This window comes from Eulemur rufifrons, chromosome 2, assembly GCF_041146395.1.
Source record: "Eulemur rufifrons isolate Redbay chromosome 2, OSU_ERuf_1, whole genome shotgun sequence".
Taxonomy (NCBI): Eukaryota; Metazoa; Chordata; class Mammalia; order Primates; family Lemuridae; genus Eulemur; species Eulemur rufifrons.
In genome coordinates this window covers 84419971-84433802 of record NC_090984.1, presented here as the reverse complement: position 1 = coordinate 84433802, position 13832 = coordinate 84419971, and the positions used below count along the sequence as shown (strand labels likewise).

General features: G+C 50.4%; 1 protein-coding gene across 5 annotated transcripts; it reads left to right on the top strand.

The window, feature by feature from the left end:
* The first annotated feature begins 4637 nt into the window (after positions 1–4637).
* BMP4 (bone morphogenetic protein 4) lies at positions 4638–11724 on the top strand. Of its 5 annotated transcripts, none has more exons than XM_069464934.1 (4): positions 4638–4772; positions 8038–8162; positions 9263–9642; positions 10590–11724. In XM_069464934.1, exons 3-4 carry the CDS (start codon positions 9270–9272, stop codon positions 11444–11446), a joined length of 1230 nt encoding a protein of 409 aa, XP_069321035.1. In that variant the 5' UTR covers positions 4638–4772; positions 8038–8162; positions 9263–9269; the 3' UTR covers positions 11447–11724. The 5 variants fall into 5 exon arrangements, with proteins under 5 accessions (XP_069321035.1, XP_069321041.1, XP_069321031.1 ...); XM_069464940.1 differs by having other exon boundaries at positions 4707–4979; positions 9316–9642; XM_069464930.1 differs by having other exon boundaries at positions 4707–4979.
* The last annotated feature ends 2108 nt before the right edge of the window (positions 11725–13832 follow it).

Genomic DNA, 13832 nt, shown 5'->3' with positions numbered 1-13832 from the left:
TTTAGCAAGAGGGATAGAGAAAAATTCCTGAGAGTCAGAGGTGTTAGGTCAGAAAAATCAGAGATGGGAAATGCTTTGGACATGCCATTCAGTCTATTATTTCCTTGCTCTCAGTAGCTATGACTTTGACAGTTATTAGTTATGTTGGCAGAGCTCGTTCATGGGTCAGATCTATACAGACAGAACACACAGAATGCTAACTCAGTGAATGCCAATTCATGTAAACAGCAGCCCTTATCCAATAAGTACCTGAGATGTGCACAGCACCAGAGATTACAAAAGGAATGTGATATACAATTCTTTCCTTTAAAACCTTTATCACTAACTTTAAATAAAACTCAATATCAAAGTATCTCTTTACCTTCTACTTTGCTCTTTTAATCATTACCTTTGCAAGGCATAATAATAATAGATAATAGTTATTGAACACTTAATGTGCCTGCCATTTTATTACATTAACTCATTTAATACTTATAAGAAGATTATGAAATAGAAATGATTATTCTTGGATCATCAGTGAGGAAACAGATACTGGAGGCGAAGCAATTTGACTGTGAAATATTGTCTGTGGGCCGGGCGCGGTGGCTCACGCCTGTAATCCTAGCACTCTGGGAGGCCGAGGCGGGTGGATTGCTCAAGGTCAGGAGTTCGAGACCAGCCTGAGCGAGACCCCGTCTCTACTAAAAATAGAAAGACATTATATGGACAACTAAAAATCTATATAGAAAAAATTAGCCGGGCATAGTGGCGCATGCCTGTAGTCCCAGCTACTCGGGAGGCTGAGGCAGTAGGATCGCTTAAGCCGAGGAGTCTGAGGTTGCTGTGAGCTAAGCTGACGCCACGGCACTCACTCTAGCCTGGGCAACAAAGTGAGACTCTGTCTCAACAAAAAAAAAAAAAAAAAAGAAATATTGTCTGTGGATTCTGGGGCCTGAGAAAGACCTGTGAGGAAGCTGTTCAAGCCTCACATTTTACAAAGAGGAAACTTTGACCAGCAGAGATAATTAGCTTCTTTCTCGGGATCACAACCTTTTCTCAGGGAAGATCACATAAAATCTTACCCTAAGGTAGGCTATATAATAAGGTAAGGAAAAAATAAGCTTCTGAGTCTTGATTTTGTTTCGTCATCTAAGAACTTGGGAAGATATCCTGAAATCCCCTGTAACAGCATGCTGCACGGAGCGACAGCTGGTGCCTTGGCCTGGGGAAAGCTTCCAGGAGAAGCTGTGGCCACCGGATCCATCCCCCTCTCCTCCCAAAGGCCCAGCAGGGAGGAGACAGACTGACCTGGTATGCATTTTGGGTCTACCACTTACTAGCTCTGTGACCTCAAGCAACGTACAGAACCTCTCTAAATTTCAGATTTTCGTCTACAGACCAAGCATTTTATGAGGGTTGTTGTGAGGGCCAGAGAGCAAATATATAACCTATGGTAAATATTCATCAGAGGAAAATTAACAGTCCTGACCAGTTTCCGAGAGCTCTTCCAATTCCAATTGATCTTACTGCTTCTCAGAAGTTAGCAATGATGCTGGGAACTCCTTCAAAGTACTCCTCCATAGCTTCACCAGACACCTAATTGGCAAAGAAGGTTTGAAGACCTGATGTAGTTCTTAATTTCGGACCTAGAGTTAAGAACTACTATATCTATAGGATTGGAACTGTTTTCACTTGCATAGACCTATTTGGTGTGTTCTGGGCATAGTGATACCATAATTGCCATATTTAACAATTTATAAAGCACAAGCCAAGGATATTCCTTGCCTGTTTAATAATGTCTTGGTATCAGCCTTTTAATGGTAATTATCGGCCCTGAAAATGTAAGTGAAATAACTTAAAACGGTAGTTCTCAAGCTTTAGTGTGCTCAAAATGGTCAAGGAACCTTGTGAAATATGCAGATTTCTGGGTCCAGATCTGGGGCAGGGCCAGGAAATCTGCATTTTATCAGCGCCCCCACCCATACTCTGAAGATTATGGTCCTCAGAACATACTTTGAAAAAGGTTGTCCCAAGGGCTTTATTGACTCTTTCTTGATGCTCTCTAGGAAAAACCCAACAAACAAATGTCCTTCATTCAGCAGTAGCAGCAGAAGAGTAATAGTTGCTCCTGAATTATGATGGGTTTCTCTTTTTAATCTATGTGCTTTAAGGGTACAGTTTCATTTGGTCCATCTCTATCATGTTCTGTGCAAACACCAAGATTCACAGGTAAGCTGGAGATGGGGAAAAGAACTGGACTGACTCCCCTCACCAATTCTGATCAATAGGCTGTGATTGACTTAGCTCTCTAACCAACAAGTAATTTGTTCTTTGGCGTAAGTGAAGGGAAAAAGAGGAGAAGAGAAGTGGGTAAAAAGATGGTTTGCACCCATCTAAAAGGCGGGGAGATAAGCTGTCCCAGGAGAACTGGAGCTGAGTTCTCCTGTCACATATCTGAAGATTCATATCGGGGTGTAAACAAGGTATGTCAGGTGGCTTAACTGGAAACTCCTGGACTGTGCGTTTCACAGACTTATAAGTGGGCCAGTGGCCACTGTATTATCTGGACTTTAGCAAAACGAGATCATAGCTGTCATCCAAAAATATTTGTGATAAAAAACAAAACAAAACTACAGGGTATTTTAAAATAAAATAAAGTCCTGCTTTTAATCACAGCATATATCATAGTGGTTTCTGAGTTTAAATATTAAGGAACACATTTGTTAATGATTAAAACAATAGTGATTGATTTTGGAGGCTCTGTGAGCATTTAATCTGTCCTTACATCAGGCAGCAGCAAAGGAGCACATTGATGCTGCAGGAGGGACATTAGGTAACTAGTTAATGGAGTTTTAATTTTGTGTTGTTAGTTTTAATAATTAATTGTGATTTTGACTATGTTGAAAGCTGGAGGCACATTTTCAGTCATCTTTTCAGGGTGTTCTTACTGCCCTGCCATGTTTTAATCAGAGGTTCTTAGAGGAGGTGGACTCACGAGTGATTTAAAAATGAAAGAAGGTAGATGTTTGCTAAAATTACAATAAGATCATCAAACCATTTTCAAATTGAAAGGCAGCATGGAGATGAACTGGCCCAATCCTTTCCTTCTGCAGATGAGAAAACTAAGACTCATAGGAATGAAAGGACTTGTTCAAAGCCACATAGCTGGTTTGTGTTGTTTCATTTGTTATTGGGCGAAAAGACCTCACCAGGCCTGGAAAAGATGGCAGCATGCTGTGGCCTTGCTCTAACAGTTGTTTCTCTGATCTCACGTGCTTCCCACTCTTTGTGATCTGTGTTCCCCACAGGAAGTAGTTCCTGTTGTTTAAATATTGACAGTGTGTAAATGTAAAGTTTTTATAGATGAGCTACCCTGGGCCAATATCTGTTTAAGTAAAGACTTAAATGCTTTGCTGAGACAGTGAAATGTAATGTCTGTCCCAGGGAAAGAAATCCAGGACAGGAAATGCTTAGTTCTCTAGCACGGCCCTGGCTACCTGGAGCCCAGGCTGGAAGCCTCAACCCCGCCCTGAAGCTTTAGCTCCAGAGCAGAGGCTGTGATTTACTCCAGGGCTTTGGGCAAGTCCTTGTAACCTGGCTGTCCTTCCCCTTCCTTGTTTGTAAAACAGAGATGAGGCTGATAGCTCTCACAGGTCTATGAGAGGCAGTGTGAGAAATCAATTCCTGTTTGGGAAGGTTTAAAAGCCACCACATTCCACCTTCCTGCTAATATGATTACTAGCACTTTTTTGTACGAAGGGGCCAATTCCTCATCCCCCTTCTTCCTTTAAAAACAGACCAAAGGGCATCTTTCCTTGTCTCCCGGTGGCCTAAAAGGTTGTTGCTCCTGTTGTTATCTCCTTGGAAGGTCAAAGGTGAAGGATTTTTAGGTACACCACAAATTAAAAAATCAACAACAACAAAAATTGCTGTGGCAGATCCTAAGAGGGCTTCTGAGCTATAAACAGACGTTTCTAACTGAAAAATATGTGCCCCTAGCCTGTCTGCAAGCCACCTCCGTCTTCAAAACGGTTAGGCCTGCGGGGAGGAGGGGAACCAGGTTGTTTTACTAGGGTCCTCTTTTGGAGGGTCATCATCACCAAGGCTTTACACAAAACGCACTTTTAAAAATGTTTTGGAAGCAAAGTCACCTTTTAACAGCTCAAGAGGTATCCCTTTCAGGCACACAGCTCTGCACACAGCCTGTTTCTCAACGTTTGGAAATCCTTTAACAGTTTATGGAAGGCCACCCTTTAAACCAATCCAACAGCTCCTTTCTCCATAACCTGATTTTAGAGGTGTTTCATTATCTCTAATTACTCCGGGTAAATGGTGATTACTCAGTGTTTTAATCATCAGTTTGGGCAGCAGTTACTCTAAACTCAGGGAAGCCCAGACTCCCATGGGTATTTTTGGAAGGTACGGCGACTAGTCGGTGCATGCTTTCTAGTACCTCTGCACGTGGTCCCCAGGTGAGCCCCGGCCGCTTCCCAGAGCTGGAGGCAGCGGCGTCCCAACCCAGCTGCAGCTGCGGGCTCCGGCGCTGCCCGGGCTTCCGGGACCCGGGCCTGCGAGGCGAGGCCTGGCGGCGGGATGGGAGGATGTGGGCGGGGCTCCCATCCGCAGAAAGGGAGGCGAGCAAGGGAGGAGGGAAGAAGGGAGGGGCTGCCGGGGAAGAGGAGGAGGAAGGAAAGAAAGAAAGAGAGGGAGGGAAAGAGGAGGGAGGAGAAGATGCAAGAGGGCAGAGCGGGAGGGAGGGAGGGAAGGAGCGCTGAGCCCGGCCCGGAAGCTAGGTGAGTTTGGCGACGGAGCAGAGGGACTGGAGCCTGACACGCCGCTGCTGCTCGGGCTGAGTATCGCCTCTCTCCCTGATGGGATTCCCGTCCGAGCCGTCTCGAGCCTGCAGCGCCCCAGTCCCCGGCCCTCGCCCAGGTTCACTGCAGCCGCTCAGAGGTCCCCAGGAACTGCTGCTGGCGAGCCCGCTACTGCAGGGACCTATGGTGAGCAAAGCTACCTGGTGAGGGGCGCCAGGCAGAGGGGGCCGGGGAGCATCCTTGGGGGCAGAACCTGGGGCCTCAGACTGTCGCTGAGGCAAAAAAAGGTGGCCTAATTTTTTTCCAACGGTGGTGCTGGAGGTGGGGATGCTGTCGCTGAAGGACACTTCCATATCTGCTACTGCCTCTGCCCAGGCCTTTTCGGTCCGGTGGTCCTTGGGCGATTTCCACCTTTGGGAGGTGCGGGCAGGAGAGGCGGGAAAGACTGTGGGTGTTGAGCTGAACGAGTTGCCCGCAGGCTGGCGGTTGCGTTCCCCGGACGAAAGGGCAGGGAGAGGAAGGAGAGAGCCGCCTCTGGGGTCCAGAGAGAGTGAGGGGGCTGAGGGACAGCGAGGTGGGAGAGAACACCTAGCCGGGGCTAGTTCTGCTGTGGGGAGCGCAGTCCTGTAGCCCTCTGGAGAGCGCGCGCCACTCCAGAGGCTGCGTCGAGGGGAGTGTCACCCAACCTGGCCCCTAGTTGGCGGGGCGCCCCTGAGAGCTTGCGATCGGCAGCTGCAGGACGCGCCTTCTCCACGAGCTATTTTCGTCTACTTGCGGAACCCGAGGAGCCTCCCTTATCATTTCATGGTGTAGAGTCTGTAGGGACGATGGTCAGGGTGGCAGGGGCTCCTAGGACTCGTCTTTCTGCGATGTCGTGTCCTATGGGAAGTCGCTGGCGGGACGCACGGCGGACGCCCGGCTGTTCCTGGCCCTCCCAGCCCGGAACCGACGGGAAAGGATCCCGGGATTCCCGGGTCCCTGCAGACCCTTTCAGACTCTGACACTTCCTGGGCACCGCTTGGGCTGATGGTTTGCAAGGATCGCAGTGTATAAGATGAAGGCTGTGTGAGACGTTAAAACTCCAAAAGACGCATGGTTGGTAAACTGAGGCTACCTCTAAACAAACTTCGGCGTTGGGAGAAGAGTTGGGCAGGCACATGAAGGACAACCGCCCAGAGTTGCATTCCTGCCCCCCCCCCCCAAGAAAAAGTTCTGTAGTTGAAAGTTCTTTTGTCTTTTATCTTTTTAATTAAAAAATTAGAAGAAAAACGTGATTAGAGACGAATCCTACTGAATCCGAAATTGAAACACACCCCTCTCTTCCTCTATCCGCTCTGTTTTAGCGCAGCGAGCGCTCCCGCCACAGCCCTGGGAGATTCCTAGGGGTCAAGGATTGTCCCGGGATCCCGAGAGCCCGCCCCTGCTACTGTCTCTTCGCCCTGTGGGCACCAGCATGTCCCCGTGTGCTTTTCCCACCTCTGTAGCTCCCCTCACGTGGACTTTTTAGGGCTTCTGGCGTCTCAAAAAACCCTGCTCTTCCCAGCCCTTTTCGCAGTCTGCCCCAGCGGTGGCTCGGGACCGGGAAAGGCGAAAGCCGCTCAAAAAGACGCGCGGCCCTCGCGGGGCGCGGATGGTCGCCGGCAGCCTCCGCATCCTGACCCGCGGTGTCAGGCGGCGCCGGGGCAGCCGCGGCCGGGAGGGTGGGCTGAGCTGCTCGATCCTTTGACTCCTCTTTCTCTAAGGCTTCCCGCAAGTGCTCCCAAGAAGAAAACCATGTTCATGTGTGGAGGGTGGGGCGGACAATCCGAGCCCTCGAGCTCCAAAGCGACCCAAGGCAGGAACTGGGACAGCCTCAGGAAAAGGGAGGCCGGGTGGAGTGGGCTTTAGGGCAGGAGTCGTAGGGCTCGGGCCCCCGAAATGGCCCGGCGGCGGCCCTGGCTGAACGCAGAGATGCGCCGGATCAGGTTTTCGAACAGGCCCTTGCGCTGAGCAACCCTCGCGGGCGGCATCTTCGATTAGAGTCAGGACATCCCAGTAATTGCTTGAGCTGTGGGTTGGTAAAATTCTTGAAGGAATATTTGCTGCGACTTTGCAGCTGGTGCAAAGGAGGAAGGGGGTGGGGGAAGGAAGTGGCGGGGGGAGGAGTGTGGTGGTTTAAAAAATAAGCCAAGCTGGGGCGGGGAGAGAGAGAGGGAGAGAGACGCAGACGCAGAGGTCGAGCGCGGGCCGAAAGCTGTTCACAGTTTCCTCGACTCCTGGGAACGTGGGGGGATTTCCTTTCTGCGCCGGGTCGGGAGTTGTAAAACCCCGGCGACATTAAGACCTGAAAAATGTGATGCGCCCTTGCTGCTGCGACGCCTCTTTCTGAATCTGCCGGGAGCCGCGAGCCCCCGTGTCAGCCCCTCTGCCTTGAACGGCCCCGCCGACCGGCTCTTTGGGGATGTTTTGCTGGGGATGGGGGACACAGCGGTCGCCGCGGTGTGGGGATTCTCGTAATGGAACCGGAGAAATTACTGTAGCAGCCGCTCCCTCTCACTTTCCCACACCGATCACCCCCTAACACCCCCTCGCCCGGCCCCGTGCGTGACAGGGTCTGCAGCTTTTGCCTGAGAGCTAAATCGGCTACGCTGCCCATGTGAGCACTCGGAGGCGTTCACCAGGGGTGACTGGCTGTCGCTGGGAGCGATATTGGCCTTGCGAAGACCCTGGGGAGGAGTGGCGGAGTGCATGTGTGCGTGTGCGGGGTCCCTTAGCGCTTTCGTTTTTAAGTGACTCTTGGTGGTGAGGCTTTGGGCAGCAAAGACTCCCCGCCGCCCCTGGCCCCACTTGAGCCGGATTCGAGGTGCAAAGCTCGGCCTCCATGGTGCGCCCAGATACTCCAGTGTCAGGCGGTCTGGCGTGAGGTCCGGACCGGACTAACCGCGCGCTGCAGGTAGAAGAAGCGAGACCTGGGTTCTCCGCAGGCGATGAGCGCGCCGGCGGCCAGGCACCGGCCGAGGGCTCTGCGGAGCGCCGCCGGGGGCTCCTCCCGGACCGCGGAGGCTCGGGCGGCGGGCGCAGAGGTTGGCCCAGCATGGAGGGGGCGGGCCGAGCGGGCGGGGGGACGCGGAGGAGGGGAGGGCCGCGGGCCCTTTCGCCGCCCGCCGCGGGGAGGGGCCTCTGCGTTCACGTGACTCGGAGGGGCTGGAAGAAAAACAGAGCCCGTCTGCGCTGGAGTCTCATTATATTCAAATATTCATTTTAGGAGCCATTCCGTAGTGCCATCCCGAGCAACGCACTGCTGCAGCTTCTCTGAGCCTTTCTAGCAAGTTTGTTCAAGATTGGCTGTCAAGAATCATGGACTGTTATTATATGCCTTGTTTTCTGTCAGTGAGTAGACACCTCTTCCTTCTCCCTCACCCGGGAATTCACTCTGCCCTCCCCACCCTGCTCGCCGTCTGTCCCTCCCGTCGGACCTCCCTTCCAGCGTCCGTACTCCGCTCTCTGGCAGCGCTGTCGCTCCTTCTTGGCCAGGCAGCCCGGCAGCCGGGGCGCTCGAGGCGTGCCGGTTCCTTTTAAAGTGCTGCTTGCTCCCACTCGCCCTCTCAGATCGGGTGCGTTGCAAGAAAGGGGAGCGCGAGGGGGCTAAAGAAGTGAAAGATCGGCAGCCCGGGGTTGTACCTTGAGGGCTAACCACTCCCTTCTCCTGCCCCACTTGCTTGGGGAGCGCCCAGTGCCTCCGTGGCGTGTTCCCAGCCTCTTGTCAAAACTCACAGAGGTCGCTCCGGAATCGCCCCCCACCCCTTCCCTGGGAGGGAGCGAGCGGCACGATCAGATCACTTTTGCCGAGCATTTCAAACTCATCGGCCACAATAAACTAACCGTTAAGCCACCTGGTCACCCCCCCAGACCACCTTCTCGGCCTCTGGAGCCTGCCGCCCTCTGTCTTCGCCCTGCCCGAGCTTCTCGCTTTTCCCTCCCTCCGGCTCCAAACCAGCTGGAAGTTGTGGAAGTTGGGTTCCGAGGGCGGAGGAAGCGGGTGGGGAGGGGGTGGAGGAAGAGGGGGAGAAGCTGAAGGTCTGAAGTGGAGGCGAGGGCATTTTAATTCTCCCTCCCCCACCCTTTTTTACCTTCTCAATGTTAACTGTTTATCCTTGAAGAAGCCACGCTGAGATCATGGCTCAGATAGCAGTTGGGACAAAAAAAGATTAACAGGATGGAGGCTATCTGATTTGGGGTTATTTGACTGTAAACAAGTTAGACCAAGTAATTACAGGGCAATTTTTACTTTCAGGCCCTGCATGGCTGCAGCTGGTGGTGGCCGTGGGGGGTGTGCTAGGGAGAAGACACAAACCTGATCTTTCTGACCTGTTTTACATCCTGACCCTCCACTTCTAGTCCTATATATGCATATGCAGAGACATCTCTATTTCTCTGTATTTATTGGTGTTTATTTATTCTTTAACCTTCTACCCCCTCCCCCTCCCCAGAGACACCATGATTCCTGGTAACCGAATGCTGATGGTCGTTTTATTATGCCAAGTCCTGCTAGGAGGCGCGAGCCATGCTAGTTTGATACCTGAGACGGGGAAGAAAAAAGTCGCCGAGATTCAGGGCCACGCGGGAGGACGCCGCTCAGAGCAGAGCCATGAGCTCCTGCGGGACTTCGAGGCGACACTTCTGCAGATGTTCGGGCTGCGCCGCCGCCCGCAGCCTAGCAAGAGCGCTGTCATTCCGGATTACATGCGGGATCTTTACCGGCTCCAGTCTGGGGAGGAGGAGGAGGAAGAGCAGATCCATGGCACTGGTCTGGAGTATCCTGAGCGCCCGGCCAGCCGGGCCAACACCGTGAGGAGCTTCCACCACGAAGGTCAGTCCCTGCCCCAGTGTGGGTGGGGGAGGTCTCCTAGGGTTGCCTGGAGGAGCAATGGAAGCCGAGTTCGGGTTACATCAAAGCCCCAATCCAGGAGGCTGGGGAACAGAGCTGCTTACCTCCAAGAATTTCCAGAGCTGCCACTGAACTTATTTTTTGGAGACAGAGGGGGAGGGGTTCAGGAGAAGGGGAATGACACCACTCAGACGTGGGTTAGCCCCAGCAGTGTGTTTTTGCTATATCAAAGCCTTTTCTGCTGGGTTTGCTGCCCTTTTTTTCAAAAGCACCTACTGAATTTAATATTACAGCTGTGTGTTTGTCGGGTTTATTCAATAGGGGCCTTGTAATCCGATCTGAATGTTTCCTAGCGGATGTTTCTTTTCCAAAGTAAATCTGAGTTATTAATCCACCAGCATCATTACTGTGTTGGAATTTATTTTCCCCTCTGTAACATGATCAACAAGGCATGCTCTGTGTTTCCAAGATCGCTGGGGAAATGTTTAGTAACATGCTCGATAGTGGAAGAGGGAGAGGGTAGTTGTGTGCATGTTTCCTCCTGCCTGTGCTCTGTTGGCCCCTCTTTTTCTTTACAACCACTTGTAAAGAAAACTGTGTACACAAAGCCAAGCAGGGGATTTAAAAGGGGAGTCTGATGGTGGTGGAGTAAAGGAGTTGACACATGGAAATTATTAGACATAGAAAGGAGGTTGGGAGATACTTTTTGTCTTTGGTGCTTGACAAATGCTAGCTACGTTTTGCTGGTTTAGCTGCCCCACTTATTTGCTCCTTCAAATTAAAAGGCATACTTATTCCCCCAATAAGTTTCCACTACACATGAGCAGAATTCACCATTCATTGTCCAACTCTGACCTGTCTCTTGACTTTTCTATCTCTGAAAAAAGTTCACGTGCTTTTTCTTTTCCCCTCTTCCCAACTGTGCCTAGAACATCTGGAGAACATCCCAGGGACCAGCGAAAACTCTGCTTTTCGTTTCCTCTTTAACCTCAGCAGCATCCCAGAGAATGAGGTGATCTCCTCTGCAGAGCTTCGGCTTTTCCGGGAACAGGTGGACCAGGGCCCTGACTGGGAGCGGGGCTTCCACCGTATAAACATTTATGAGGTTATGAAACCCCCAGCAGAAGTGGTGCCTGGGCACCTCATCACACGACTACTGGACACGAGACTGGTCCACCACAATGTGACACGGTGGGAAACTTTTGATGTGAGCCCTGCGGTCCTTCGCTGGACCCGGGAGAAGCAGCCGAACTATGGGCTGGCCATTGAGGTGACTCACCTCCATCAGACACGGACCCATCAGGGCCAGCATGTCAGGATTAGCCGATCGTTACCTCAAGGGAGTGGGAATTGGGCCCAGCTCCGGCCCCTCCTGGTCACCTTTGGCCATGATGGCCGGGGCCATGCCTTGACCCGACGCCAGAGGGCCAAGCGTAGCCCTAAGCATCACCCACAGCGGGCCCGGAAGAAGAATAAGAACTGCCGGCGCCACTCGCTCTATGTGGATTTCAGCGACGTGGGCTGGAATGACTGGATTGTGGCCCCACCAGGCTACCAGGCCTTCTACTGCCATGGGGACTGTCCCTTTCCACTGGCTGACCACCTCAACTCAACCAACCATGCCATTGTGCAGACCCTGGTTAACTCTGTCAATTCCAGTATCCCCAAAGCCTGTTGTGTGCCCACTGAACTGAGTGCCATCTCCATGCTGTATCTGGATGAGTATGACAAGGTGGTACTGAAAAATTATCAAGAGATGGTAGTAGAGGGATGTGGGTGCCGCTGAGATCAGGCAGTCCTTGAGGATAGACAGATACACACACACACAAACACACACATGTTCCCATCCACTCACCCACACACTACACAGACTGCTTCCTTATAGCTGGACTTCTATCTTTAAAGAAAAAAAAAAAAGGAAAAAAACCTAAACATTCACCTTGACCTTATTTATGACTTTACGTGCAAATGTTTTGACCATATTGATCATATATTTTGACAAAATATATTTATAACTACATATTAAGAGAAAAAAATAAAATGAGTCATTATTTTAAAGGTAAACTATGGCCTTTTCCTCTTTAATCCTTCCTCTTTTCCCTCAGTTCTATCTTGAATGAGGTTTCTTTTCTATTGAGGTGGGATGGAGGCTGGATGAAGTCAGAAGGTGGTAACGAGGTGGTTACGTTGTAGGGACAGGAAGTAAACTGATGGAGAGAGATGGTAATTGCCAGCATAGATTGTTTTCCATTTCTATTTAATGTTAACAAGGACGCAGCATCCTCTCCCATCTGGATGACACATGCCTTGGAGAAACAGTGGGATGAAAGGAGTAGGTCAGATTAAAGACTCAGTTTTGGGCTCCTTGTATATCTTCTGGTTTTGCTCACCTGTTAAGAGGTGTGTCAAAGCTAAGTGTGATGAAGTAGTCTCAACTCTAGAAAAGTGATTCCCACCTCTGCTTTTATGATACCTTAGGCTGTCTCCAGTTATTACAGGCACCAATGTGGTATTTTCAAACCAAAACTCCTTTGCATACGAACATATTAACATGTATGTATGTATGCGTGTTTTTTTTTCCAAACAAGAGTTTTTGTGGGGTTTTTTTTTTTTGAGATGAGGGTCTTGCTAAGTTGCCCAGGTTGGCCTTGAATTCCTGGGCTCAAGGGGTCCTCCTGCCTTGGCCTCTGGAGTAGCTGGGATTACAAACATGCACTGTTTTTTGTTGCTGTTTTTGTTTTGTTTTGTTTTTGAAAAGTGGGTTTTACCTAATAAAATAAATAATGTGCCCTAACTTCTGAAAGGTTGATGACTACTATTTTAATATACCACATGGTAGAATTTCTCCTTTGTTTCTTAACTTTTTTCCTTTTCCTCTATTCACCACATGAAGACCTTCATCAAGTTCAAAATCCCCACAGATTGAGCTGGGTGGGGGTTGACAACAGGGTCAGATACTAGAGGGTCAGGATTTCTAAGTAGGCACTATGCAAGTGTTCTACACTCTCCTTTTCTCTCTGTGCTGACTCCCCTTCCCTGGAGCTGGTGGATCTGATGTTGTTAGAGTTTTTTTTTTTTGTTTTTTTTTTTTTTTGGAGAAATCTCAATTTTGGGCCAAAGCGGGGGGGCGGGGGGGGGGGAATGATGCTTAAGGTGTTTGGGTGGAGGGGTGTCCCTCAGTTAAGGGGGGTGCCAGCAGGCGGAGAAATGGCTTTCTGGAATGATATGGGTGTAGGAATTAAGAGAACCAGAGGAGACACCTTTGCTTGTTCTTATTTGACATCAACAACTAAAACTCTGAATCTTAGCCTGCTCAGGCTCATTTCTTATATGTGTGTTTTCTCTGCCTCCGCTTGGATGGATTTGGGTCAAAGGCAGTAGGTATCTTGGTACAGTCTGTGTGGGGAAGGCTGATAGTGCATTTCTCCATCATGGAGGTGTAGGTATGAGTGATAGTGTTGCTGTTGCTAGTGGCATGCATGCACTCCAAGAGAATGTGTGTGCCCACCCCTGGCATTTGTGTTTTTCTCTGTGTGTGTGTGTGCACTCCTTGCATTCTTGTACACACACTCTTGCATATGCTCTTGGGGGTGGGGTGGGGTGGGTGAAGCAAGATTCATTTTTGTTTTTAATTACTGAAGTCCTACACTCCTCCAAAAGGAGCAGCTTAGTGGAAACCAATAAAAATAGAAGTGGGGTAGTTGCCAAAGCCCCAGCTCCCTGGAGAGCGCAGGTGGAGAGAGGAGATCAGAGCCCCAGGCAAAGGCAGCAAGACTCCACAGTTCCTCCAAAACTCCCCGCAAAGAGGGATCCTGGCCCCCTCCTCCAGCCCCCCAGGTCGCTGCCCGTTTGATTAATGGTATGGAGCTCAAATAAATCATTTAGGGAAGCCCATTATGGGTTCCCCTCAGGCGGCCTCGTTTTGTTTTGCCCGATTTCCAGAAACTTTCTGAAATGTCAGTGTCACTGAAAAGGAACCAGTAGATCTCCAACACTTGGACAAATTATCCTAGGGTGAGTACTGAGCCCTGTGGCTGTCCAGCTCAGGTCACTTTCTAGCAACCACTCTCCCGGGCCGCCTTCCCCCTCCTTCTACTGGCTTACTTTCAGGAATGGATAATGTTGTTTATTTGTTCAGCCAAATATTTGGTCTGGGGAATTTACCGTGAAAT